We start from the raw sequence: 27,722 nt of genomic DNA on the forward strand, positions 1-27,722 counted from the left end.
CTGATCTTAGCAAAAAAAACTAGAAGCAAAAGAAAAAGTCAGGTTAATAATGTTCCAAATGTTACCTATATAATAAGATAGCTTGTGATAGATATATTGATATGCACTTTTATGAGTGATAAGTGGAGTGTTTGGTTTCCTTTTAGAGTACGTTGGATACTGGCATCTTTGCAATACAGTGGCACCTCGGGTTACATACGCTTCAGGTTACATACGTTTCAGGTTACAGACTAAGCCAGAAATAGTACCTCGGCTTTGCTTCAGGATGAGAACAGAAATTGTGCTCTGGCAGCGCAGCGGCAGCAAGAGCTAAATTACGGTAGCTAAAGTGGTGTTTCAGGTTAAGAACAGTTTCAGGTTAAGAATGGACCTCCGGAACGAATTAAGTACGTAACCAGAGGTACCACAGTATTTACTTACAAGTATGCAAGCAGAGCATGCTGTCAGCAGGCAGCAGATCCCCAGAGAACTTGTGTAACCTCCACTAAAGGAGGTTTCAAACTAAGGCCAGGCTGAAATGTTCATCTCTCCCTGCCCCTCCCTCAAGCTGCAGGGGAGCCACCGACTCCAAATTCTGATGCATATGTAATATCAAACAGCCAAGAAGGATGTCTGGCAATCAAGAAACCATCATTACCCAGCAATGAGCCTATCAAAGCAAGTCACCCAGGAGGCTTAAAATCATTATCTTTGCAGCCATTTTACCTTTCTTGGATTGTGGCCCATCATGAGCAGTACTACTCATGATGGGAGAGGCCCTCCTCTCCCCACCCCCCCACAATCTGTCACACACTGGCTTATAATCTAAAATGGTTTATAGTTTTAAGATTTGCTGCACCCAGGGGTTAAAAGGTCTGGCACCCACAAACTGATGACACTATGCAGGAGTGCCAGCTTGACCCTGTGACCATGGGTGGCTGTGGGTGCCATGCAGTGTGCATGGCCCTGGCACTGAAATTTGTGGGGAACGGCATATTTGGTGACATCATATATACATTGGGTTGCTATGGTGTCATTGGCAGCTCCACCAAGTAACATGCTTTCACATCATAAGCATGTGTATGTCCCAGTTCTGTGGGGCTTCCTAGTGTTCTCTCAGCAGTCTTGAACATTCATGAGCGTCGTTTGGAACGCGTCCGTTGCACGTGGAACTACGCAGGGCAGCCTTTTAGCAACGCGTCTGCAACATCCCAGGCCGCTGCTTGAGGTCGTGCTTTTCGTGTTGCCTGCGGCCTGGCTCCCGCCGTTTTGCGCCCCTTTTCTAGGGACCCTCCTCGGGCTCCCAGCGCTCCTTCCTCGCTGGCTTCTGCACGACTTACTCTGCTCCCCTTGGGGTTTACCCACAGCTGTTGCCTCTGCAAACAGCGGGCTCCCGGGCAAAGCCTCTTGCGGCCGAGCAAACGAATGCGTTAGCTGCAACTTGTGCTTCTCTCGGGATCCCTACGCCGAGGATCGTCAATCAAAGCGGACGACGAGCACGCGGGGCAGCTGTATTGCGGCGCTGGAAGGGGCGGGAGTGGGACTTCTTTTCAGAGTGGCGGATGGAGATGGAATGGAGAACGCCCACGCCTAAGGCGCGTTTAGTTTTGTTGGTGTTGCCGCGCGCCTCCAGGCCAGAGCGAGTTTCCTACCGAGGTTGGCGGGATGGCTCGGGACGCTAGTCGGGCGAGGTAAACGCGGGGACTCTGGTGTTCAAAGGCGCTGAGCAACCTCCCGCGCCTCTATATTTTCCTCCCCATTTGCTGTGAAGTGAAATAATTCTTGTAGCTTGGTTGGCTTTGCAAGGGGACGAAAGCTGCTGGAGCTCTGCCCAGTTTAGCTCGCTGGGACTTACTTTCGAGTAGACCCGAATAGGTTTGCCCTGTAAACTGCCCAGTAGAAAACTTCATCTCACATCTCTGTGGTTATTGAAGCACTTTTTGCCTCTCTCTAACTGGGTTTCTGAACAGGCCTCTGGACTCGGTTGCTCCTTCCCACCCAACTTAAATCCCTCCTCAGAATTAAGCCTTATTGAATTCAGTGGGTCTTACTCTCAGGTAAGTAGGGATCGCACCATTAGCACAGGTGTGTGTCTGAATGAAGGTTAGATGCTCTCCATTCTCTCTGTGTATATACTGTTACATCTTGGCTGCCTCTGTTTTTTAGTGGACCTAATCCTAGCGGACAAAAGGAGGAAGGGCAGAGTGCTTTTTTTTTTTTTTAGTATTTAGGGTTTTTAAAACACCTCTTTGTGGAGTTTGAGGATAAGTTCCCCTGCCGAGGGCCTGGAATCAAGAGAAACTTGATTGTGCACATAGTGTGATTTCTTGAAGGAGAGAAAGGGTGTGTTTCTGAATATGAGTGTATTGAGGATGTGTTGTGCTTTAACCTTCATCTTTGATGGCCACAATGAGTGCCAAGCTGAAACAGTAGCTAATAATTTGATTTGTTGGGACAAGCCCAGTACTCTGGGTTCTCTAGTTTATCTGTGAGGTAGTGGCTGGATTGCCAACACATACATTCAGACTCCCTGAAAGTGCACCTTTTTGTTAAGGTATGAATCTCCATATTGTAGTGCATCAGGCACCAGCTGACATTCACACTTACGCATGATTACTGTAGATGACAACCCACCTATTTGGGGGGAGGAAGCCAATGCTAGTGCCCTGCAAAGGTGTTGTACTGCAACTCCCACCAGCTTCCAGCAGCATAGTCAGTGATTGGGGGGATAGGTGTTGTAATCCAAAACTTCAGGGTCCGCCTACCTTGGTCTGAAGGGCACCATGTTGACTACTCTTGATTTATATGTGGACATGGTGGTGGTTCACACATACATACAGTGGTACCTCAGGTTAAGAACTTAATTTGTTCCGGAGGTCCGTTCTTAACTTGAAGCACCACTTTAGCTAATGAGGCCTCCCGCTGCTGCCGCGCGATTTCTGTTCTCATCCTGAAGCAGAGTTCTTAACCCAAGGTACCATTTCTGGGTTAGCGGAGTCTGTAACCTGAAGCGTCTGTAACCCGAGGTACCACTGTACTAACAACCAAGAAATGGCTTGACTGGAAATATTTTTCTACTTTGGAAACCTCAATTCCAGTCAAGCTTTTTGTTGTTGTTGCAGATGTACAGATTCTTCTCCGTTGGCGATGTGCTTTTTCAGCTTCGAACACATGTAGCATTTGCCTGCCATCGCCCCTGCCAACAGGTGGTATGCAAGGTTGCAAGGCAGATGCTGCTTTACAGGCTAGTGGCTGTACGTCTGATAAAGAGCTTTTTGATACTGCATTCACCACTTGTAGCTTCCACAGGAGACAAAGCTACAGATGGGGGTAGCACCTAAATCAGTCTTCAAAATGGCAAAGCTGAGCAGATGTCTGTGCTCTCCCCACCCCATACGTTTAATGTGGTACTAATTCTCCCATCTAACTAGGCAGTGTTATTTGCCTAGTTTGCATATTGGGAGTGTGATGGTTTCGGTTTTAAATTAGGCAATGTGTTTATTGTGTGTTGAATGCACACGGTGGGAAAGCTAAGTACGATACAGCCATGGGAATAATGTACATGACACCCTTTTGGATGTAGTGGGGAATGTGAAAGGAAGCTTGCTTTTTATATGCACATTTCCATCATTGGTTTGGGGTGCTCAGCTATTGGTTATTCCATGTTACTTCTTTTGCCTGTGGCTGCCTGGGTGTTCGTTTTCCCACCCACCCCTTTCCCCTTCAATTCAACTTCCACAGATCTTGTGGGAGAAGTGATATGTCTTCATCAGATTGGCACATTGCTCAGTCAACATTAGAGAGGGTGGAGTAGCATAGTGATTAATTGTAAGCTATGAGGCACGAAGTCCTAGTGTCAAATCTCAGCTCATTCTGAAAGCAGCCTTAAGCAAACTCCCTTTCTTAGCTTTAGTGTTCCGTGTGCAATATTTTGTTTACTGTTGGTTACATTTCTGCTCCTTCCTTCCTTCCTTCCTGGAACTCAAGGTGGTGGTGGTCAGAGTGATCTCTCAAGATCAGGCCTAGACCAGCTTAGCTTCAGAAGGTTTGCCCTTGGATCTGTGAGACTAACTCTGGTATATCTTACTGCAACATTTCCATTCTAGCCCACATAAATGTTTGCTAGATGGCCAGAATGCCCACCTATAAATATTGGCCATTTCTGGTATGTTTATAACCTTGGAGAAGAAAATAATTATCTACCAAATTACAAATGCTTTGCTTTTTGGCTGCCTGGAGGCAATTGTTGCTTGCCACAGGTGACCAGATGAGTAGCTATTTATAATTCTACTTTACAAGTTTAAGGATAACTAACCGGTGGCCGAATCACATGCTAATTGATTTCTCATCTCATCACTCAGTTGGTTATAATCTATTAAGCCTCAGCTGAATGTGTGAGCACAGAAATAACAATGTGCCTGAGGTAGTCTTGTTAGATTTGGCAATTTCAAGTGTGCAACTCATCACTTGATGTTGTGGCTATCAAGTGATGTGAATTTGCACTTTCATAATGTATCTGAAGTATTTGAAGTGCTTAAGAAAAGCATTGTATAAATTACAATCGTACCTTGGTTCTTGAACGTAATTCATTCCAGAAGTCCATTCGACTTCTGAAAACATTCAGAAACCAAGGCGCAGCTTCCGATTGGCTGCAGGAGCTTCCTGCACTCAATTAGAAGCTGTATCTGATGTTCTGCTTTCAAAAAATGTTCGCAAACCAGAACATTCCCTTCCGGGAACCGAAACAGAACAGAAGGAATTGGAAGTCCAAAGAACTAATAATTTTAATTTTATCACAGGATGGCAAGTAGACTGCCAGATGTTGAGGAGCAAGATGAGGATGAGTGTGAGCCAGTTGAGTCAAAAGGATCAGATAACACAGTGCGTTCGGACAGCACCTTTGGAACTGAAAGCCCAGAGGCAGGTGAGGGTGGTCACCCTACCCCTGAAGATGGAAGCACAACATGCTCTCAATCCATGAGAAGTGAAGGGCTTGATTCTGAGCACCGGATTAACTGCACATTCTCAGTCTCGTTGGCTGTTCCAGTTGTAGCTCCAAGTAGGTAAATTGCATTTATCAGTCCTTTTCATTCCTTTCAGAAGATGTTGTCCCAAAATATTAAGGAGAACATTGCCCCCCACCAAAAAAAACCTGTTTCATCCCCCCCAATAGTTATGTAAAAGCCTTGTTCTGCATTGCCCAATGGTTACATTGCTGGTTGTCTCACAGTTGATAGTGATGCAGAGTACCTACTGTTTTTGAGTTCTTGTCAGTGCCCACATGTTGGCATATTGTGTGACTGGGCTGATTGCACCAAGTCTTGTATATTTGTGAGCCTGAAACTGGCATAATTTTTAGTTCGTGTGTTCTCTTGTCTTAATAGTTTAAGGTGTGGATCCCTCCATTATGGAGCATCATGCTCTGTTAACACCTTTCTGGGCCTGATGTGGCCCTTTGTAGCTGCCACTCTCTTGTTCCTTTAGCATCTTCCAATAGTGTGGGCTTCCTTACACATTCTCACAGTCATAGTACCACAAGACTGTTGTTTTTCAGCAACATGCTTAACATGTTTTCCTTCTGGAAAGGAAAAATTAGGTTAGGCTTGTGGCTGGTGTAGATAAATACTTTATATTGGAATGGTTTTTGCTAACTCTTGACGTTTGAAGAATTGGGAAAGATTATCGTGTATCATGCCTACAGAATTTAGGAACTAATGCTCCTGCTCAGCTTGGGAACTACCTTTGAGAAAGGATTTTGGGAAGAGAGTTACTGGTTTTGCCAGGGAGCTAAACTGAATGTACAACTTCCACTAGAAATGAAGGCCAGATCCTAGCAGGGACCCCAACAGCTCTGCAGAAGATGTGTGTGTTCATATGTGTGTGAGAAAAATAAGATTCTTGGAAAGATTTGTTTACATAAAATGTGGAAAATGGTATTTTGTAACAGTTGGATTCTCTTCCCACTTCCAATTTCTCTTGGGGTATTTTTCTAGCAAATAAGCCTGCGATGGCCTCTAGACAAGATATTTCAAGAACAGCATCTAAAATGAGAGACACGTATATTCCAAAAATGCATCGTTTTTATCATATTGAATATTTTCTTCTGCCCGATGATGTTGAACCCCGAAAATTAGATTTGGTGCTATTTGGTCCAGTGGCTAAACTGTTTCTGGAATCAGAATCTAAGGTAAGAAGAACAAGCAACATTTACTAATATTACTGAAATCTGAGGAAATCTGCATAGCAACTTAATCCTATATGGTTGGTCTCCTTGGATTCCAGACTGGTTTCAAAGGATTTTTGAAATACTTACTCTGTGTTCTTCTGAGGTTTCTATAAAACAACTTATAGCAAACGTTTATGTACAAAATACTGCCCTGATTGTCAGTAGATATTCCAAAAGTTATTTTCTTTGTCTCCAGCTTCAGTACATATGACAATAACCTGGACTATATCTTATCAGGTGAACCTAGCATCTGTTCCCATGTGTCTCTTCTGAATCTGTTTCCCACTAACTTCAGGGGGTTCAGTAGATCCAGGTCACTTATTGTTGACTAGATTTCAGCTAGTTTCAGAAACTTGGCTCAGTGGTAAAGCACATGATCTGCATGCAGAAAGTTCCAGGTAGTTTCCCTGGTATCTTTACTTGAGACCCTGGAAAGCCACCTGTGACCCTCCACATGTTGTTGACTCAAATTCCCAGCAGCCCTAGCTAGCATAGCAGCCCGTGGTAAGGGCTGAATTCCAGCAACATCTAGAGACCACAGGTTCCCACTCCCTGGGCTAGATAGGCTACATAGACAAATATTTACTCCTGGCATCAGACAGCGTCCTATGTTACTGTTGATATGCAGCGAGAGGAGATTATGATTTGTTTCTTGAAAAGTTCAGCTGTGTTTGTTACACATCTTCCCTACTCCTCCTTCAGGAAGCTTAGGGCGTCTTATATAAGAATCACTCAGCCCCTGAACAGGCAGAAACCTGACACAGCCTTCACAGGCCACTTCCTGGCCTGTTCTCTAGTTTTAAGTCCTGTTTTTCAGCTGGAACATGTGCAAGTAATCTATGGATTCTGAAGAAGTTAGATACTAACATAGCAATTTAAGCAGCTTTAGAAATAATAGCCATTAATTTCAAATAGTGCTTTTCCACGCTGATACAAATGGTATTCTGATTTTGGAGTGTCTGTATACTTAGGCAAGGACTGAACTCCGTTGAGCAGCCTTCGTCAACCTGGTGCTTTCCAGGTGTTTAGGACTACGATTTTCATCTGCCCCAGCTGGCACAGGGCTCATAGGAGTTTTAGTCCAAAGCATATGAAGGGCATCTGGTTGGGGAGGCTGCTGCCAATTATTCAATTATTCTGCAGTTTTAAAGCATAACAACTATATTCCCCATAACATTTATGCCAGGCAACCCCAAACTCGGCCCTCCAGATGTTTTGGGAGTACAACTCCCATCATCCCTAGCTAACAGGACCAGTGGTTGGGGATGTTGTCCCAAAACATCTGGAGGGGTGAGTTTGGGGATGCCTGATTTATGCAGTCATCCTATTCATATGAAATTTGGGAAGGGGGAGCTGCTTGCTGTGGTTTACAGACTACTCGGCTCAGAATAAGCATCACAGAGCTACCACAGCCTGAACAATTGGAGTAAAAGTAGTGACACCCCCCTGTTTCTAAACCCACACAGTTTCCAAACATTTTTCTAGTAAATAAAACAAAGTTTTTAGATTGAAGGTTGAAAAATTATTTTGATAAAGTAAGTATTCTTGTCAAGTACATCTTTTGTTGGTAACTTGCTGCGTCTGCTTGGATTTTAGGAGGCTCAATCTTTCTGATTTCACACAGGAAAAGATGGGTAGGCAGATTATGCAGGTGTAATTATAGAATTGGGGTGTTTGGAAGGGAAGCGGTTGCATGAGGGGTTGTTTGACTTAAAAATTATTCCTGCAATCAAGATGGTTTGTATTTTATCACTATGGCATTCACTACAGAGAATTCCATTAAGTGGGAGAATAGTAGGCGCCCACCTTCTTTCCCACTCCCAGCTCACAATGTTATGTATTTCCTGTGGCCTTCCAGATGTTGCTAGACTATCACTCCCATTATCCCTGGGTACTGATCATGCCAACTGAGGCTGACAGGAGTTAGGCAACAGTGTTGCTATCCATTTCCTGGATTGTCCAAGGCAGTCTGGTTGGATAGGCTTCTTTGACCACTGAGAACAAACTAAAAGCGGCTGCAGGTCAGTGGAGAGGCCTGACGGACTGCAGTATTGAAAGCTTGATGTTTCCCGCCATGGTGTTTCCACAGTGGATATCCCTCCTTTGGCTGCTATGAGTGCTGCTGAGGAAGAGAGATGTGCACTTCGGGTGGTACGTGCCCATCCCCCATTGCTAAAAGCAGCTTCAGGGGGCACCCTCCTCTTCAGTGCATTCTCATACTAGTTTTCTTCCCTCAAAGCTGTTTTAAAGCTTTGATAAAAGACCTCAAGAGATACTATCACAGATCTCCGAAACCCATTTTCCTGTGGGATTCTCACACCTCCTATCCAATTTTAACTCCTGCCATTCTTGATGTTTAAAATCAGAACAAAAGTAAAGCTTTCGTTTTTAAGAGGGAAGTGTTATTTCTCTCATAAATGGGTTTGTAAATCACTACTATTGACTCTGCCTTTTCGGTGGTTTGCAAACCTGATTGTGAGAGAAACACCACTTCCCTAATCCATTCAGGTGGTGGCTCCTGTGCAGTTTAAGAAAACAATCAAAATTAGTAGCAGCTGCTTCTTTTAATTCTGCATGCATAGAATCATAGAATCATAGAGTTGGAATAGACCACAAGGGCCATCGAGTCCAACCCCCTGCCAAGCAGGAAACACCATCAGAGCACTCCTGACATATGGTTGTCAAGCCTCTGCTTAAAGACCTCCAAAGAAGGAGACTCCACCACACTCCTTGGCAGCAAATTCCACTGTCGAACAGCTCTTACTGTCAGGAAGTTCTTCCTAATGTTTAGGTGGAATCTTCTTTCTTGTAGTTTGGATCCATTGCTCCGTGTCCGCTTCTCTGGAGCAGCAGAAAACAACCTTTCTCCCTCCTCTATATGACATCCTTTTATATATTTGAACATGGCTATCATATCACCCCTTAACCTCCTCTTCTCCAGGCTAAACATGCCCAGCTCCCTTAGCCGTTCCTCATAAGACATCGTTTCCAGACCTTTGACCATTTTGGTTGCCTTCCTCTGGACACGTTCCAGTTTGTCAGTGTCCTTCTTGAACTGTGGTGCCCAGAACTGGACACAGTACTCCAGGTGAGGTCTGACCAGAGCAGAATACAGTGGCACTATTACTTCCCTTGATCTAGATGCTATACTCCTATTGATGCTGCCCAGAATTGCATTGGCTTTTTTAGCTGCCGCGTCACACTGTTGGCTCATGTCAAGTTTGTGGTCAACCAAGACTCCTAGATCCTTTTCACATGTACTGCTCTCAAGCCAGGTGTCCCCCATCTTGTATTTGTGCCTCTCATTTTTTTTGCCCAAGTGCAATACTTTACATTTCTCCCTGTTAAAGTTCATCTTGTTTGTTTTGGCCCAGTTCTCTAATCTGTCAAGGTGGTTTTGAAGTGTGATCCTGTCCTCTGGGGTGTTAGCCACCCCTCCCAGTTTGGTGTCATCTGCAAATTTGATCAGGATGCCCTTGAGTCCATCATCCAAGTGGTTGATAAAGATGTTGAATAAGACCGGGCCCAAGACAGAACCCTGTGGCACCCCACTAGTCACTCTTCTCCAGGATGAAGAGGAACCATTGATGAGCACCCTTTGGGTTCGGTCAGTCAGCCAGTTACAAATCCACTGAGTGGTAGCATAGTCAAGCATGTGTCACAATAGTTCCTGTGCCGGGGATACAGCAATGATTGTGCTGTGCTGTCCTTCCTCTCCTTCCCTCCCCTCCCTTCCCCAAATTATATTGTAATAAAGAGAGCTTGGAGAGAGCCTGAGTAGGGGAGGGAGAGAACGGAGAAAAGGGGGAGCAGGGATTGTGAAGCAGGGGCAGCAGTCTGGATGGTGGGAAACAGTTGGCACAAGAAATTGGGATAATAATAATAATAATAATAATAATAATAATAATAATAATAATACCCCACCTATCCTACTGGGTTTCCCCAGCCACTCTGAGCAGCTCCAGCCACTCTGGGAGGCTTTGGGAGAATCCGTACAGGCCATATAGGTTTTGGGAAAGATTAGAGTGGTGTGGTGAATGCTTTGGAGGGGTGTTGTTGGGAAGGGAAAGCTCTTGTAGTGTAGTTTGTATGAGATGCATAACTGAAACATGCTGCTGTACCTCTTTACATTTTTACATTTCCCCTGTTTCTTCCTTTCCTTTGCTCTTGCTTCTTTCTTCCTATTCACTATATCAGCCAGAGACTCCAAAAGACAGTGAGCGGCCCAAGTCGAAAAAGGGATCTGCGCTGCGTATTTCAGTGAGTGTGTATAAGGTTGTAAGACAGCTCTAGAAATGCGTTTATGCCTGCTAAATCTGAGGTGGAGAATGTAGGAGCTTGCTATCCTGTTGGCCTGCGCTCAAGGACGGTGGCAGAACACTCTCTTATGTGGTGGTGCCATTTAATCACGACTGTTCCATTGATGCTGAGCTAGAAAGATGTGGCCAGCGCCATGTTCCATTCCAAGGAATTGCTGATTATATTTGGCTATTAGCAGTGAGACTAGAGAGCGCCGTAGTTTCTCTTACGAACATTGCTTTCTTAATGATAGCATTTTGTTATGACATCACACAATACCTATTGCCAAAGGCTCTCATCAGGCAATAATGAAACCATAATGATATCACTGTGTACTATATAGGACTATTCCCTGGAGCAAAGTGGGGAGCAAAGGTGACTTGCCGATTTCCCCTTCCTCTTGTTCTCCTGAGAGGCTGCTCCAGAGGGTTGGAGTATCGTCTGGAATAGCATGGGAATTAGGATAGAAGGCTGCAGAGGGAACTGTTGAAAAATGCTTCTCTTCCCTACTTCCCTCCAACAAGATGTTGTCTCTTTGTTCATTTGCTACAGCTGATCTCCAAATATAGCAAGAAAATGGTAAACTTGTGAAATAAGATGGCAAATGCTATTGGACTTTGGACTCTACCGTATTTTGCTCCTACCCCTTAGAATATATTTTCTCTCTCCTGTAAATCCAAACCAGTACCTTTTCCTCATTATGATCCCATGAACTTCAGCTTTAGTTTTGCAAAAATAAAATTCACAGGATCTGACCACAGCAGGAAAAGTGGGATTTCTCATAGTTATAAGGCAGCTTCGGATGGCTATGAATCATAGTTTTGGGTGAAGGCAAATCACCAGAACACAACCTTCATAGTAAGATCTGACTCAATATTTTGAGAGAATTCAATTTTTTAAACCCTGCTCAATCTTAATGTGGATTTTAATAGTTATGAATATTGCAGTTTTATGTCTTTCCAGTTGGTGGCAAGGAGAGGAATTACTAATGCTTTTAAAAAATCATTATTTCTTCTCTTTAATGTTTTGGTGTTTAATACAATATATTTTCAAGCTCCAGTAAAGTTGTCAGGCTTTTGTGGCTTGTAAGCATGTTTGGAAAAACCATTGTGGGCGCCACCACAAAATGATTGCTGTTAGAGCCCTACAAGTCACAAAAGGCTATTGCCCAGTCACAAAGGTGAAATGGTTTTCCCATAAAACAAGGTAGAGGTTGAGTCTGAGGCCCAAACCACCGTTTGACCCTAAAAAGGACAATGGAATGCTCCTCACATAAAGATCAAACACACCCCACAATCCAGCAATCACATCCCAGCAAAACTACAAGCCACGCCACGTTGTAACCACATGCAAGATAAAATGCTCCACTGCTCCACACTGCCCCCCTCCTACCCCCAACCTGGAAAATTGAGGATCTCACTCACATGCTCCTGATGGTGATATCCCATTGAATCAAATAGGGCCCTTTTCCTTTTTTGGAAAGGAAATTTTCAAAACTTGAGGACTGATCCAGGTTAGGACATAGGGCATAAAGGGCCTTTAACTCTCTGGCCTCCCACTATGGTCTCAATCCAAACTGGCTCCCTTCCCAAACCTGCAATTTACAATATAGAAAAGGACCCGTTTGGTTCAGTAAGACCTCTTTTTGCAATGCAAGGTGGGCCTAGTCAAATTGAGGACTGCAGCGGAGGCAAAGAGATAAAATTCTCCTACCCTAAAGCTCTAGGATACTGATGCTGACAATATGTAAAAATGCTTCTTGGCTTCTGTTACTCCCCCCGCTACAGGTTTTCTTCCGCCACACTCCACTGACCCACAACAACTCCCTGCTTATGATGCTGAAGTCCCTTTTTGTCCCAGCCCCCCCCCTTTTAAAAAAAGGCAAATTGGGCTGCCCTCATGCAGAAAAAAGCAAAGGCCAGGCCTTTAACAACTCTGACCACTCTCTCTTCCTTTGTGAGCTTCTGTGGCACATGGAGCCCAGAGACATAATGTGGGGAAATGGGGGATAGAGTGGAGCAATTGGAGGGTAAAATAAAATAAAAAAGCACCAAAAACCAGGATGTCCAGGAGGGCTTTGGTGGGTACTAAAGAAGGGACAGTAGTTCTTGGCAACCACTGTAAGTTGCCCAGTTTATACATCTTAAGTTTCTTTTGAAATGCAAAAAGAATAATTGTGGCCCCTAATGTATTTTTTTTAAAATCCTGTGTTTGTTTTTTAAATAAAAAAAATAGGTTGTGAGACCATGGCTTGAACATGACCAGATATGGGTGTCATGGAATCATAGTGTTGAAATTAATGTTACCACCGACTTTCTAATGAAGCTAAGAGATCATAGTATAAAGCTGAGATTATGGGACACCAAGGATAAGGTTTGTTCAAAAGCCAAGTATAGTAAAGCAAAGACTGCTGTACCACCATCGGATCAAGGATCTCTTGAAGGTAAGCAGAGTATTTAAGTAATAAAATACTTTATAAATGCTATGTGCAGATAAAGGAATTAGCAGTTTGGTTTTCCAACTGAGTGCAGTGATGCATTTGTGACATAGCTAAAATGGGTTTTCCTCCCATTTTGCATGGTTTAAAAAAAAAACAAAAAACTGAAGAATGTCCTTGGAGGGCACAGGCTGCTGTGGTTAACCCTGAGCTGGTCTCAGTTTAGTCACTGCCTAGATGCAAGACTATATTGAAGCCCCATCCAAATCAGTTGAAAGATTCCCATCAGATTTTGTCCAATTTTCTTCTAAAACTTTATGAGAAAAGAGATTCCTCCACAGATGCTGATGGTCTCTTGCAAGTTGCAGGATTCAGAACTGCCAGATTCCATGTGTAAAATCAGTTTTAAAACGGATTCTTCCTCCATCCTACTCCTGAATACCCAATATATTTGCCTCCCATGCAAATATCTGTTGGTGAACTCTTGAGGCTTTGCTAGTATAGATATATTTTACTTTGCAGAAAACCCCCCAGAAAGCTTCTGTTCTTATTTAGGGTTTTGTTGGGAACATAGCCTGGTAGGCTTCAGGGATGATTGCTTTGTAAGGTGAATCAGAAAAACTGGATACCGGGCCTTCTTCACACATAACATTAATCCATATTCAGAAATAAAACATGGAACAGTTCTTTTTGCTCTCCTGTTTGGAAGAAACAACCAGAAGGCTTGGCTTAGCATTATGAGTGAACCAGGGATTGTGCCCCCCCCCCCACAGCATCTCTGAGTAGTAAGATAGGAACAAACCAGCAAACTTCTCATTCATAGTAAGCCATAGTTTATTTTTGACTATGGCCTCATAAATGAATGAGAACATGACAAGGTAACCGCATATTAAAAAACTCACGAGTCCTGAATGTAATTTTTTCTTACCTTTCCTCCCCTCAATGTACAGTAAAGCATATGATTTCGCTTCAAAGAAACTTCCTGGAACAATGTCAACCCAAAGCCAGTTACACAAAAATTAAACCACCAGAAGTGTCCCCCATATCAGAGAAGTCAGCAATTGGCATTATAACAGGTACAGTAGTATGAGCATGGTGCTACATTATCTGACTGTTCTACAGAAACTATGAGCCATCGCACTGTTTCAGCCTTCATTGTCCTTTGAACTTGTATAACATGTTACCGTGGTACCTCTGGTTACGAACTTAATTCGTTCTGGAGGTCCGTTCTTAAGATGAAACTGTTCTTATCCTGAGGCGTGCTTTCGCTAATGGGGCCTCCTGCTGCACGTGTGCCTCTGCTGCACAACTTCCGTTCGCATCCTGGGGCAAAGTTTGTGCCCAGGAGCAAGTTTGTGCCAGCGGAGCTCGTAACCTGAAGCGTTCGTAACCAGAGGTACCACTGTATTTAGCAACAGTGGGTTGGATCCAGACCTGCTCCTATTGTTGGAAAAGTGGAGATGTCTTTCGCTGATTTGCCTACTCCCCCAGGGCCATCTCCATGTTATTTGGGGGCGGGGAGGTTCCCCAACCCTCTGGAGCAGATCTGCAGCCCCTTCAGGAATCAGCCAAAATTGTCTCCTCCTTTCCTCCATCAGAGGCATTTCTCCACTGGATCAACAGCTTTCTGCAGAGAGAAGGATGCCTTTCATTTGTGGGAGACAAACTCTGATCCAATCCAAGATACTATTTTATAGTCTCTTTTATGGCACAGTTCTGATAGCAGCTCATAACTATTGAAAGTTCAGTAACAATAAAAATAAACATGAAAACTGTGGAGAAAGTAAAAAACAGATTAAAGCTAAAACAGATTTTAAAATCTGGGAAAATAAGATCTTTCTGGCTACAAAATGGCATCAGTGTATTTATCTGGAGAGGATATTCCAAAGTTTGGCTGCTATCTCCTACAATCACCCACCACACCTTACTTCATGGGGGCACTCTTGCTCTCCCATTTTAACTCCGTTTATGCTCTGATCCATCCCAACTCATTACCAAGTGTTCTATAACTAAAGCAAGTAAACGTGCAGACAAATGATATTATTGCAGAGTCCCTTTGGCTAAGGAGAATTAATGTGATTATATTTCCATTAACAACCACCTTGTCTTTGGAGTTGTGTAAAATAATTCACTCAATTTTAAAGATTAATTCCAGTTTTAAGTGTTTCCATAATTTTCACGCGGTACATCCACTCAATTCTGTCAAATGCCTCCTTTGCATCAATGAAGTATGTATCTGTAAATGGTCCATTTACAATTGCTCGTATTTATTTGTAAAAGTATTTATATGCCATTCTCTTGCAACACATCAGCAACATAAAAACATTTAAAACCAATACAGAACAATAATTTAAAAAATGGGCTGTTCAAGAAAATTGTAAACAACTGCAGAGGCCTGTAGTCATTAAAGTCTTCAAAAGTCTGAAAGTCACAAGTGAGGATGCCTGCTGAATCACTTCTGGAATAGTGTTCCACAGCTAGGGACTAAATGCCTGACTTCTGGCTGAGGCCAGTTGGGCCTTTGTAATACGGGGGGGCAACTCGCGGTGATCTTCAAGATGATCCCAGTGATTGGGCTGGGACACAAGGGCTCAGTTGGTTGGAAATGACTCAAGAACTGTTCAGATAAATTTTGTGTACCTTGAGTTTTCTAAAGGTAACTCAAGAAGAAAAGACATTATTTAACTCTCATCTAGAAGTCATTTGAGAAATTTGAAAATATAAAAGGGGATAATTCTAGTTTCAAAGAGAAAATGCACTCTGTCTCACAGCAGGCAACATCTTAGAAAATACATTCTCTCCTATTTAAGAGAGGACACTGAGAGACCATTGGTTCATCTAGTTCAGTAACATCATGCTGACTGGCAGTGGCTCTCCAGAATTTCAGACAAGAGTCTTTCCCAGGCCTACCTGAAAATACCAGGGACTTTCTTCATCAGTACACATGCTCTACCACTGAACTATGGGCCTTCCATAAGAATGCCTCTTTACGATGGTGCTTTCCAACTCCTGGTTTTATATGTACTGTTATATCATCACCATCATTATCATCATCATTAAAAATGTCTTCCATATTAATTAGTGGTTGATTTTGTTTGTTGGCTATCTTTGAGTTTTTATATTGTAAGTTGCCCTGTGATCCTCAGATGAAGGGTGGTATAGAACTTTAATAAATAAAATAAAAACTTTTAGTCAATTAAGTGCTTTTTAAATTAATTAACCTATGACCAGTTAATCGAACAGTGTAGCCCTAATTAGTATTGTATATGTTACAGGTTCTCCTGGTTCGGCTGCAAGCAAGCCTCTGGATGAAGACTCTTTCATTGAACAAAAAACTTCCCGTAAATCTATTGTGGGTGGCCCAGCTCACTCAGTGAGGTAAATCTCTTCAGGTCATAGGTCCATTGGAACAATTTCTGTTTCTACTGGGGCATGCACGTACACCTTTAAAGAAAACTTAAGTCGGCTGTTTTTTCCAGATGTCATGTCATGTCATTTATTTATTGATTTGATTTATATACTCCCAAAAGAACCCGGGGCTGTAATTTATACTTAGACATTGACATCTATAGAACTTGTTTAAGATTGCAAAGTACTTATAGCTTTAAAATGCAAGACCAATAGCGACGTATTTTGCAGCAAGCAAATTTGTCTCTTTTTTAATATATAAATTGAGTCAACAGCTTTTGTCACTACCAAACTCTTGTTTACCGTCTTAATTTGCAACATTTCCCCTTTGGCAAGCTGCCAAAGCACTAGACTTAGTTAAGTTTGTTGGTTTAAAAAAAGCAAGGGGGTTTATCTTGTAGTTTTTAGCTTCTACAAGTCTGGGCAGACAGAGGTAGTGCCTCATTTTCTGAGGCAGAGGATGGTGGCAAGGCTGCCTTCTCTAGCTGGGAGGGCCCAAAGTAAGGTACCGTTGGTTCTTCCCTCGAGGAAGCTGCACAAAACTTGTCCTCATCCAAGTCCTCAGCCAAACTGCAAAATTTCCAGTGGTGGGTCACGACACATACCCTATTTATGGATCTCTTCTTGTCTCCAGTACTTTAATCCAGGAGGTACAAAGGGGGCCAGGACTGCTTGTTGCCACCAGCTCTGTGCCATTTCTCCATAGTGCAACACTTTGTGGCTGCTTTCATGCGCCTCTCCACAATTTTTGTAAGGCAGTGTGGGACTCAAACTGCCGAGGGCTCTTGGCAGCAGGGCCCAAGTGCTTTATATTCCCAGTGCCACTAAAGCAGCTTCTGGAGACTGAAGTAGTTTCTTGACACTACCTGGTAATGTCTCAAAATGATAATACAGCTCATCATTGTGGCCAAGCCAGACGGCTTAAGGAACCAATGGGTGCATGTTTGACTCTGTATCACTTGTTTGAGTCTGAGCAACATGTTGTGCTCAATAGCTGTGCAGGCTTCTCTTCTTGCCTGTCCTCATCTCATTTGTCCAGTGTGTTTATGCTACCACCAGCCTGTCTGTGACCTGCATCCAGCCCTTGCTGTTGGTTTATGTCAGGGACGTCCAACTCCCAAGAGACGGCGATCTACTCACAGGAAAAGAATACTGGCAGTGATCAGTGATCTACCCCTTTTTTGGGTGGGGGGTGTTTCAGGCTAAAGTTGCTGAGGTTTTTTTAGGGAGGGAAATGTCAGACTACAGTAAAGGGAAAAGGGGTTTAGTCACTCACCAAAAGATCGCTATGGAAACAGTCTGCCTCATAACCAAAACTACGTCTCCCGTTCGAGTGATCATGTGGAAATGGAGGGCGGGGCGAGGGGGCGGGGGCAGATGCTCTTAGGCAAAAGCAAAGGAAAAGGAGCCTGCGATCGACCAGAACCTCCCGGGGATCGACCCGTTGATCCTGATCGACCTGTTGGACATCCCTGGTTTATGTGATGTGGAACGTGACCCTTGTCTTTCCTTGGCTATGTTACCTACCTCTGGCCCTTTGGATCTCAGTCTGCTTGTACCAGGATGGGCAAGTGGCAGCCTGACTCCAAGCTTGGCCAAGGCCTAATATCTGGAAAAAAGCAAGAGGGAAGGAAGCTGGGAGAGGCTAGGTTGCACTCAGTCTAAGTACTCTGTTGGTAGCTAGATAGAGAGACAGAGGCAGCAGCCATAACATGCTCACTTTTTAATCATTGCATCTTGGGATAGATTACAGAGCTGGCTATCGTTTGTTACTTTCTTCCTTTGACATTTTCAGATGACCTTTAATTTCTTGGAAAAATAGGGGGAAATTGAACTTTTGAAAACGTTCTTCATTTCAGGCACATTCCTGTACTTCAGATTTATTGTAGTGCTATTCTCCTTGTCAGCCACCCAGCTGATAGGGTGTTGTAAAATACAGCTTGATGACGGGCACACTGTAGGGGTGTATGCAAGTAACATGACTGGTTTTATTTCAAGAGATGTTTTATGAGAGTTGAGAGAGATCCTTAGCATAAAAATGTTTTTCCCCCACCCATACTATCTTGCCAGCCTAGCTCAATGTATATTGGCTGCATTGTGGAGAAGCTGCTAATAGACATTCAGGCAGGTTTTGCATGTGCATCTGGTGCCTTGTAAATCTTTTTCGTTAGCGGCTCTCCCCCTGAACCACAGAGTGGCTTATATTAGGTGAAAGGAAGCTTGAATGCAGTTTAGCAGGGGAAGGGGCTTCTGAATCGGAAAGATGTGAGGAAGCTCAGGTGAGTGCATAGGACCATGGATTGCTGCTATCTGTTGCAACTTGGAAAGCGACTCCTAGTAAACAGTTGAATAATGTTCATAGGACAGAGGTGTTGATGTAAAATACTGCTTTAAGCCACTGGGTAATATAAATGTTTGTTGCATGGGGTTAAGCTTATTTTGATTTTTGAGAAAATTGTACAGTGTGTTTAATCTCCTCCTGCTGCTATTTTAAGATTTCTTGAATTGCTGCGTCTCCTTTCTTCAGCAGTACTTAGTTCCTGCTTTGTAGACTAAATACTCATTTCCTGGTCTTGTCGTTTGAAGTCCGTGCCAATTCAATAATTTTCTCTTCTTATTTTCCCAGTAGGAAAACAGTCTCACAGGATGATAATAAGCATATTAAGAAAAGCCCAAGAGTCCAATTTTTGTAGACATTTTTAAAATACAAGTTACATTATTTTTGACTGGTACTTAGAAAATGGAGTTACACCATTTTATTGCCAGATAACGTGGGTGTGGTAGATTTGGCATCTCCAAAAACCTTACAGACATAAGGTTTGCAGCCAAACAAAATGTTGTCTTTATCAGGGCAACATCACACATTATGCTATACTGGCTATCACAGGAATGTTCCCCTGTCATTGCAAACAGATTTGCTGGCACAAATGCTCGTATAGAGCGCCAGAAACTAAAATCCTATTTAAAGTTCATTTAATAGTTCTTTGACTATTAATGACGCTTTGCACTGCAGGACACCCTGATTCTATAATTGGAGGATGGTGGCAGATGGTTGGCATTGACATAAATCACAAGTGGCTTGGTACAAGTTGATCCAAGTTGCTGTATATGTCTAATTCCTCTCATCTAGCTAACATATTCCAAGAACCATTATTCTTGGCAGTTTGTACGGTAAGGCATGCCAGACATGACATTTCAGTTTCACTAAGTGTGGGATATGGTCTTAGGTAAGAGCATCCTCCGCTGAACAAAACAAAAAACTGAATTAAACCTTCCGAAGAAAAGCTAATGGGCAGTAGCTAATAAATCTGGTTCCTTACTTGGTAAAATGTGATAATGCAAAACACTGCAGGTTTCCTTGTCTGTACTTCACATCATTAGCTCCTCATATGTGATGGGGCAATTCACAGTGGAGAGAAGCATCATTTGCAAATTTTGTATTGCTAGATGTTTCCAGGATGGAAGGAGAGTAGAGCAGAAGTGGGACTTATTATTCTTCTTCTTCATCATCATCATCGTTTTATTGTTTATACCCTGCCCATCTGGTTGGGTTTCGCCAAGCCACTCCTCAGCCACTTACCATTTATGTCTTGTTCTGGACACTGACATCGGAAAGCAAGTTGGTTGACATAAAATGCATGGGTACATTTTAAGTGAGGCTTGTAAATACCTTCTTGTGTAGGTAGACATAGTTAGGAAGAAATAACACTAGGCAATTGGGCAGGGACACTTTTTTGAAATGGAGAGTGCTAAAAGCCTTTTTCTGTCTGGCCATTGATGTGTCACCAGTAACTAAGTGTGGGCAGTTGAAAATTTATAGCAAGGGGGCCATTGCCATTGGAAGCGCACTCTGGCCCAGTTTGCATGACACAGTAACTATGGTGCTGTCATAGTTAATAGTTTACTGTGAATGTCGGGATGGTTCCTGTTTCAGTTCTCCCTTAGCACTAGTGGGAACAATAAACTATCATGCCTACCTTAGTGTTATGCCTGAAGTGGGGATTGTGGTTTGTTTCACATCATGTTTGTTTGAAATGAAACAAGCCTCACCCCCCTATTAACTATGGCTTACTGTGCCGTGTCAACACAGCTGTTGTCCACAGTTTTCTTCTAGGAATTTGTGCACATGGGAAGCATCTGATCTGACTTGGTCTGCTGTTGCCCAAATAATTATCTTAAGGAGGGCATAGCACACAGTCTGCTGCTTCCACAGTAAAACTGCAAGACCAGTGGCTTGTGGGCAACACCCTAATAGGACAAGTAGCAACAAACCCCTGTGAGCCATGAAGTGAAGTACTATAATGTCCGCCATGATGTCTCATAGGTGGGGTACCTTATTAAGTTTGTCATGGGGAAAAGTCAGTTTAAAAAAGAATATTGACATTGTACTGTTATTGATATAATTGGTGATAACAAATAATTTTTTTGCAATGTGTGACATGCTAAAGATCATGAACATATGGTCTTCCAAAAGTCAGAGCTGCAGCCCTATCACATCCACAATTTTGTTACATATATTCAGTAGATTTTTTTTTTGGGGGGGGGGTAAAATACGAGTTGCCAGTACTCTTAAATTGATAAAAGTGCTTTGAGTGCCAGCAGAAAAAATCTGCTACTCTGTACCGGTGATTACTGTCACAAAAAAGTCTTGCAAATATCACATCTGGCGAACAACATACATTCCTGGACAGAAATGCTATTTTTGTCTTAGCACACAGTCTTGGTGTGCGTGGGGGATGAAGAACATTTCAACCACAGTATTTCAGGGTTTTTCCTCCCCTTTCAGCTCCAGCAAAAAAATCTCAGTGGGATTGTAAACTCCCACAGATGGTATTGCAACCTCTGTAGTGTTTTGCCTGTAATGGGCAGGTGAGAATTTGTTTCTAAGAAGCCCAGCAATAAATCCGTAATTGTGACAGTTGTAACACATACCGTGTACCTATTAGCATCTTGCTTTAATTGCAACACCTGGAGATTCTTATTTATTATTGGTCATCTCAGAAGTATTCCGGCCTGTTGCAGCAGCGTTTGAACTTCCCATTGTTCTAGGCGCATTTTGTGACAGGGAATTTCATAAACGTGAGCAGTTTCTGAGCTCTGAGCCAAAGATTTCAGATTAAAATTGCCACTGTTACTCAGGAGTAAATTCCAACCAACTTTTATGGGGTTTCCTCCTAAGTAAAACGTGCATGGATTGGGGACCTGAAAACTTTCTTTTCTTTTAAACCCAACATGTTTTGTTTAGGTTTTAGTTGCCTTGTTTCATGTACTTTTAATGTATAATGTACTTTTAATTTGAAATACACTAGCCAGTTAGTTACAGTGATGCTTAAAGTCAAAACAAATTTTGGAGTGGGATCACTGAAGGACACTTAAGTCTTAGGTTTGCGAACTGGACAGTTAAGATGGGTGTCTGTGCCATCAGTTGTATAGGCCTTTAATATGCGTTAATTGTGGTGCCAAAAAGATCTGTTTACATGAAGGAAATGGGGTGTAGGGAGAATCCAGGGCTTGTCTGTAAAGTGGAAGGAAAGGAGGACCTTTTTCTGCCTCCCCACTTCCAACCACTCTCTGAAGACTGCAGAAGGAAGCCTCTTAAGAGTATGAGGGAGGGAGGCTGGCGAAGCATGGCTTTGTTTTTTGAAGGCTTCAGATGAGGACTGGGTCATGTGAAAAATGAACATCAGATTTTAGTTACAGTTAATTCATTTTCAGCTTTGTATTTTTGTCATAAAAAAGTGTACCTATTCCATTGTTGCACCCATAACTTAGGTTTAAGGTGCCATTTAGCTTTCATATCTCAGTTTCTAACACTGTGCTGCAGGAAGGATTCATTTCTGCCACTAATGCAAATGAAACCACCATAGTTATTTCAGCTTTGAATTGTAATGTTTCCTATTTCCTACCTACTATACTGGTTTATATCCACCAGTAAATGTAGGTTTTATTTTATATTTAGGGCGCTCTTGAGGCATAGAACTGATTGTTTTGACTAATGCCTAATTGTGGTACACATTTGAATTATTCAAACACCTTCTATATGAGAACTGTGTGGGCCACAAGGGGGTAGACTTGGCTTTCTCTTGCCAAGTGGAGATGCTGAAGTATTCACTGCAATATTTCACACAAAAATAATTCGTTTTTATATGGCATAATAGGGGGAAGTTCTACACTGGTCAACTCTTGGCCATTTCTAGCATATCAAATATGGTTTCTTAAGCTGCAGCCTGTTTCTGACGCTTCATTCTGATTTTGCAACACTTGTAACCCCAGCTCAGTCTTCTCTGCTCCCACTAGTAAAGAAAGTAACTGGAAGTCTCAGGGGCAGGGTTTCGAGGTACCATAAGATACATGCAAAAGCCATCATAATACTGCAGTCCCTCTTATCAAATGTGTTTGGATTAACCATTGCTATAGCACCCATACCAGGAGGATTCACATAAGTTCAACAGAGCCTTCTTCCTTCCTCTGCAAGCACACACACAGCAGTGCAACAAGCAGGTAGCGCTGTGGTCTAAACCACTGAGCCTCTTGGGCTTGCCGATCAGAAGGTTGGTGGTTCAAATCCCTGTGATGGGGTGAGCTCCCATTGCTCTGTCTCAGTTCCTGCCAACCTAGCAGTTCAAAAGCATGCCAGTGCAAATAGATGGATAGGTGCCGCTGCTGTGGAAAGGTAAACAGCGTTTCTGTGCGCTCTGGTTTCTGTCACAGTGTTTCGTTGCACTTTAGTCATACTGGCCGAAGCGCTTTAGTTGAAGCGCTTTAGTCATATCGGCCACATGACCCGGAAAGCTGTCTGTGGACAAATGCTGGCTCCCTCAGCCTGAAAGTGAGATGAACGCTACAGCCCCATAGTCGCCTTTGACTGGACTTAGCCATCCAGGGGTGCTTTACCTTTTTACCTCTTAGTGTGGAAGGCACACCCAGGCCCCCTGCTTCCCATAATGGTCCTGTAGCACTGCCTGCATTTGCACACATACATGTGTGTAGAAAGGGGGAAAGTTATTTATTCAGATTTATACCCAACCTTTCCTACAAGGGGAGCTCAAGGTAGCACACATGGTTTTCCCCCTCCCGATTTTATCCACCAACAACCCTGTGAAGTAGGTTAGCTCAGAGACAGTGACTGGCCCATGGTCACTCAGGGAGCTCCATGGCTGCGTCAGGATTTGAACCCTGGTCTCCCAGGTGCTGGTCCATCACTGTAACCACTAAACCACACTGGTGCTTTGTTGGCCTAATGGAAGTCCTAAGTGCATGGGTGTGGCTCCACAATTGGCTTCAACAAGAAGAGATTAATTTTGATTAATTTCATCTCCTCTGCCTGCATATATTTTCTGATATTGGTGATTTAGGGTTGTATCCAACAGTTGTTCCATTTCCACTTCTGCTTGGCAGAACTTCCCCTTCCTCTCCTCCCCTGCCCGTCTCTCAGATCTGCTCTGGAGAATGGCAGAGGACACCCAGAACATATCTGAGAAGTATGCAGGGTGAGGAGTAGTTCTTTTGCACAAGCAGAAGTCCTTGAATAAATCAGATGATATTGTTAGATGCAGCCCATGGTGTAGGTTGTGAGTAGCTGAATGGTCCTGTGGTCTTGAATGCTAGTCTCTTTTTGTTGTTGTTGCCTGTAAATAAAGTAACATGATATCACTTGGGGTGTGAATGAGAATACTTCATTATGTGGTTATAAATTGTGCCTCATATAATTAAAGTGTTAACTACTGGATCTGACTTGAAAGTAAGCTTTGTGATGAAAAAGAATTCTTCATGATATGGTTATAAATTAGACAGATTATGGCTTTCAAATATGACATTTGAATCCTTTAAAAAAGCAAGCAGCTTTTCTCCCAGGTGATTTAAGTCAGAATGTCTGAGCTGTAAATTTATGAGGGAGTTGTGCCTTTAGAAATAAAACATTCAAGTTGTGCTAGTCCTTTAATAAAATATAATCCCTTGTTCAGTGATTTCAGGGCATATTAAAAATGCAGATTTCTGGAATTGTACTGTGAAAGAGAGCACCTTGTTAATTTCTGCACTTGACTTGTGGCATGTTGTTATAATCCTAAATTATATGCATTCATCCACCAGAAGATAGCCACGTGTTGTGAAACTAGATTAGGGTGCAGAGGAATCCTGCATTTGTTCAGAGATTTGTTCTGAACCCCATTATGGTAGCATTATATTCGTGACTTGAACAATTTGTATGACTGCACACATTAAGTTGGCACACAGTGCTGGGAGCCAATTCAACATCTTGCTTATTTTTAGGCATTGTCCCTTCCACTGTTGTGGACCTTTAAAGGGTTATTTTATTGTATACCCCACTTAGTCCGTCCCCCCCCCCAAGTGATTTTCCAGAAAAAACCCCAGCCTCCGACTACAGTAAAATAAAGATTAAAAATCAATTTAAATAAAATGGTACAGAACAAAGAAGCATTAAGGCTAAAGGAGACAGCACAAAAATAATGGAAATCAGCTTTAAAATTTACCTGCTTGAAAACAAAAACAAAAACAACAATTAAAAATAAAGAGAAGAAAATGCACCTGTTTAAAAACAGGAAGAGAGGGAGGATGATGGGTAAAGACGGGAAGAAGGTAGCAGGAACGCCAGCAGACAGGAAAACCTCAAGGCAAGAGGAAATAAGAGATCTGGATGCATTATGGTTAAAAATAAAAGAAGAATTTAGACAGAATGAAACACATATGGAGAAAAAGTTAGAAGAGATGCAGGAATCTTTTGACAGAAAAATGGAGGATATAGTAGGGGAACTATCAAACAAAATAAAAGACCTAACAACCCGAACAAAATCCTTAGAAGACTCAAACAAAAGAGTGCAAAGAGAAATGAAAGACCAGAGAAAAGAGGTCGAGAAACTTAAAGAGAATGTTGGGGAGCTGAGTAAGAGCCAGGACCAAGTGTTAGATAATTTAGCCATGATAGAAATGAAACAAAAACAATCAACTCAACAGGCAACTCAAGAGTTTTAAAGGTTAACACAACACTTTAAATTGAAACTGGATTTGTGTAATAGGTTCCAACTACCGTACACCTAGAAGATTCTGGCAGCTGTGTTATTTTCTTCTAGTTGCAGTTTCTGAACTGTTTTTAAAGCTAGCCCCGTAGAGACCATTGCAGTAGTTCAAGCTGGGTGTAATTAATGCGTGAGTAACTGAGGACACAAGGGATGCGTGTGGTCTAAACCACTGAGCCACTTGGGCTTGCCGATCAGAAGGTTGGCGGTTCGAATCCCTGCGATGGGGTGAGCCCCCGTTGTTCGGTCCCAGCTCCTGCCAACCTAGCAGTTCGAAAGCACGCAAAAAAGTGCAAGTAGATAAATAGGCACCGCTCTGGCGGGAAAGTAAACAGCGTTTCCATGCGCTGCTCTGGTTTCAGTGTTCCATTGCGCCAGAAGCGGCTTAGTCATGCTGGCCACATGACCCAGAAAAACTGGACAAACGCCGACTCCCTCGGCCTGTAAAGCGAGATGAGCGCCGCAACCCCAGAGTCATCTGCAACTGGACTTAACCGTCAGGGGTCCTATACCTTTACCTTTTTTAACTGAGGACACACACACCAATCATGTAGGATTGTGGTTGGTTAGCCTGCCAGAGAACATGAAAGTTCCTCTCAGTCACTGACAGTACTTAGCATGCAGGGATAATTCTGGATTCAAGCATGCCCTTTTAAATTGAGCTCCACTTACAGAATTGCTTCTTGTGGTATCTTGTATCTGCATTGTTCCCTGTATGTGTAAGAGTGCTGCTCTGTGTAGCTTAGATTGGTCCTGGCTGTGCACACTGCAGTTCTCATACAGAGGTCCCTGTGCATATAGCAAGTTCTCTTGTGTTGGGAGCGCTGCTGTTACAGGTTTCCAAACTCAGAGGGAGCCCTCTGCTTGTATATGCAGGAAGTGGGGCTTTTTTGGCCATATGGTGAAGGTCGGGTGGGAGGGAATGTTTCTTGCATTAGTGCAGGCACCCCCAAACTCGGCCCTCCAGATGTTTTGGGACTACAACTCCCATCATCCCTAGCTAACAGGACTAGTGGTCAGGGATGATGGGAATTGTAGTCCCAAAAACATCTGGAGGGCCGAATTTGGGGATGCCTGCATTAGTGCCTCACCCTTGATACATATTCATTGAATGTAAGGTTGTCACCTGTCCCGTATAATACAGGATTGTCCCATTTTTCAGTGTAAAATGCTATGACCTGTATTGATGCAGTTTTTTCCTGTATTTCAACACACACTCTCTCTTTGTCTCCCACGTTAGGAATCCTCTCCAAATGTATGTGTTTGAAAGGGTGTGTAAACGGTTATAGGAACCATAGGATTGTAGAGTTGGAAGGGACCTCAAGAGTCCTTTGGCCCAATCCCCTGCAATAACTCTGTGACACCAGATGGCACTGTGGAATCCCATTTTTCGCCAACGGGATTTCCCTCTATGAAGTTTACAACGTTCTTAACTGAATCGCTTCTTTGATGTGTCTAGATCCAGCCTAAGAGTCTCATGCTCTACTAACTGAGCCATATTTAAGCTCTAGGTAGCCAAGAGCAGAGAGATTGAGAAATTTGTGTGTGTGAAATTCCAGAGGGGGCATCCTGTAAGACAGCAGTAGATCAGAATGGATTGCTTTCACATCAGCGCCAGATGAGGGGGAAATGCCCCCCAACTTCCCTACTCTGCCCTGTCCTGTATTTTGCCAGAACAAAGGTGGCAACCCTAATTGAATGGATGTAGAATGACAGGGGATTTTAGGAGAGGCACATTTTAATGCAGACTTTGCCAACTTGGTGCCCTCCATATGCTTTTGGTCTAGCACTCACTTCCACCAACCCCAGCCAGCACAGCTGTCTCCCAAAACATATGTTTTAGAGGTCTTAGATATATTGGCCATTAACCGTTCTTTCCCCCTTAACTATGCTAGTTAGGTTTTGTGCTTCAGAAAGAATTTCAATAATTGTTGAGTTTTTCAGCTAGTTGAGCCTTCAATCACATTAGACATACGGTATGTCTCTTTATCATCAAAGCCTGAATAGGAATCTAAAACTTGACTGGTCTGATGATTGCTTAGACATTTTGAAGGAACAATTTGCTGGGTTTTGGTATTGGGTCACTGTTAGCCAGCCTGATAGGTTCTTCTCCATTCACGTTGGCTATTCCACAAATTGCCTGGCATAATTATTTGCTTGACTAGTATTAGCATAAATCAATTTTCACTTGATTATTTGGTGTGTCAGTTTCTGCAAAATCTCATAACACTGGTCATATTTCATCTACATTATACGAGTAGTCTACTTAATGTCATGTGATGATTAATTACATAATTAATTCTCGCCAATAAAAATATAGCTCTTAGTGAGCTTTTTA

General features: G+C 42.9%; 1 protein-coding gene across 3 annotated transcripts in view; it reads left to right on the forward strand.

Moving 5' to 3' along the window:
* Window positions 1-1,194: 1,194 nt before the first annotated feature.
* The window catches only part of CFAP92 (cilia and flagella associated protein 92 (putative)), a 55,748-nt gene continuing 29,220 nt past the window's right edge, over window positions 1,195-27,722 (forward strand). The window contains exons 1-7 of one of the 3 annotated variants that reach the window (XM_077924853.1): window positions 1,195-1,670; window positions 4,779-5,038; window positions 5,973-6,166; window positions 10,403-10,465; window positions 12,740-12,947; window positions 13,892-14,017; window positions 16,217-16,319. In XM_077924853.1, the coding sequence (XP_077780979.1) occupies window positions 1,645-1,670; window positions 4,779-5,038; window positions 5,973-6,166; window positions 10,403-10,465; window positions 12,740-12,947; window positions 13,892-14,017; window positions 16,217-16,319 (980 nt within the window). In that variant the 5' untranslated portion in view covers window positions 1,195-1,644. Of the gene's footprint in view, window positions 1,671-4,778; window positions 5,043-5,972; window positions 6,167-10,402; window positions 10,466-12,739; window positions 12,948-13,891; window positions 14,018-16,216; window positions 16,320-27,722 lie in introns of those variants that run through there. The other 2 variants (XM_077924854.1, XM_077924855.1) reach the window with 2 other exon arrangements.

Source organism: Podarcis muralis, chromosome 2 (genome assembly GCF_964188315.1).
Source record: "Podarcis muralis chromosome 2, rPodMur119.hap1.1, whole genome shotgun sequence".
Taxonomy (NCBI): domain Eukaryota; kingdom Metazoa; phylum Chordata; class Lepidosauria; order Squamata; family Lacertidae; genus Podarcis; species Podarcis muralis.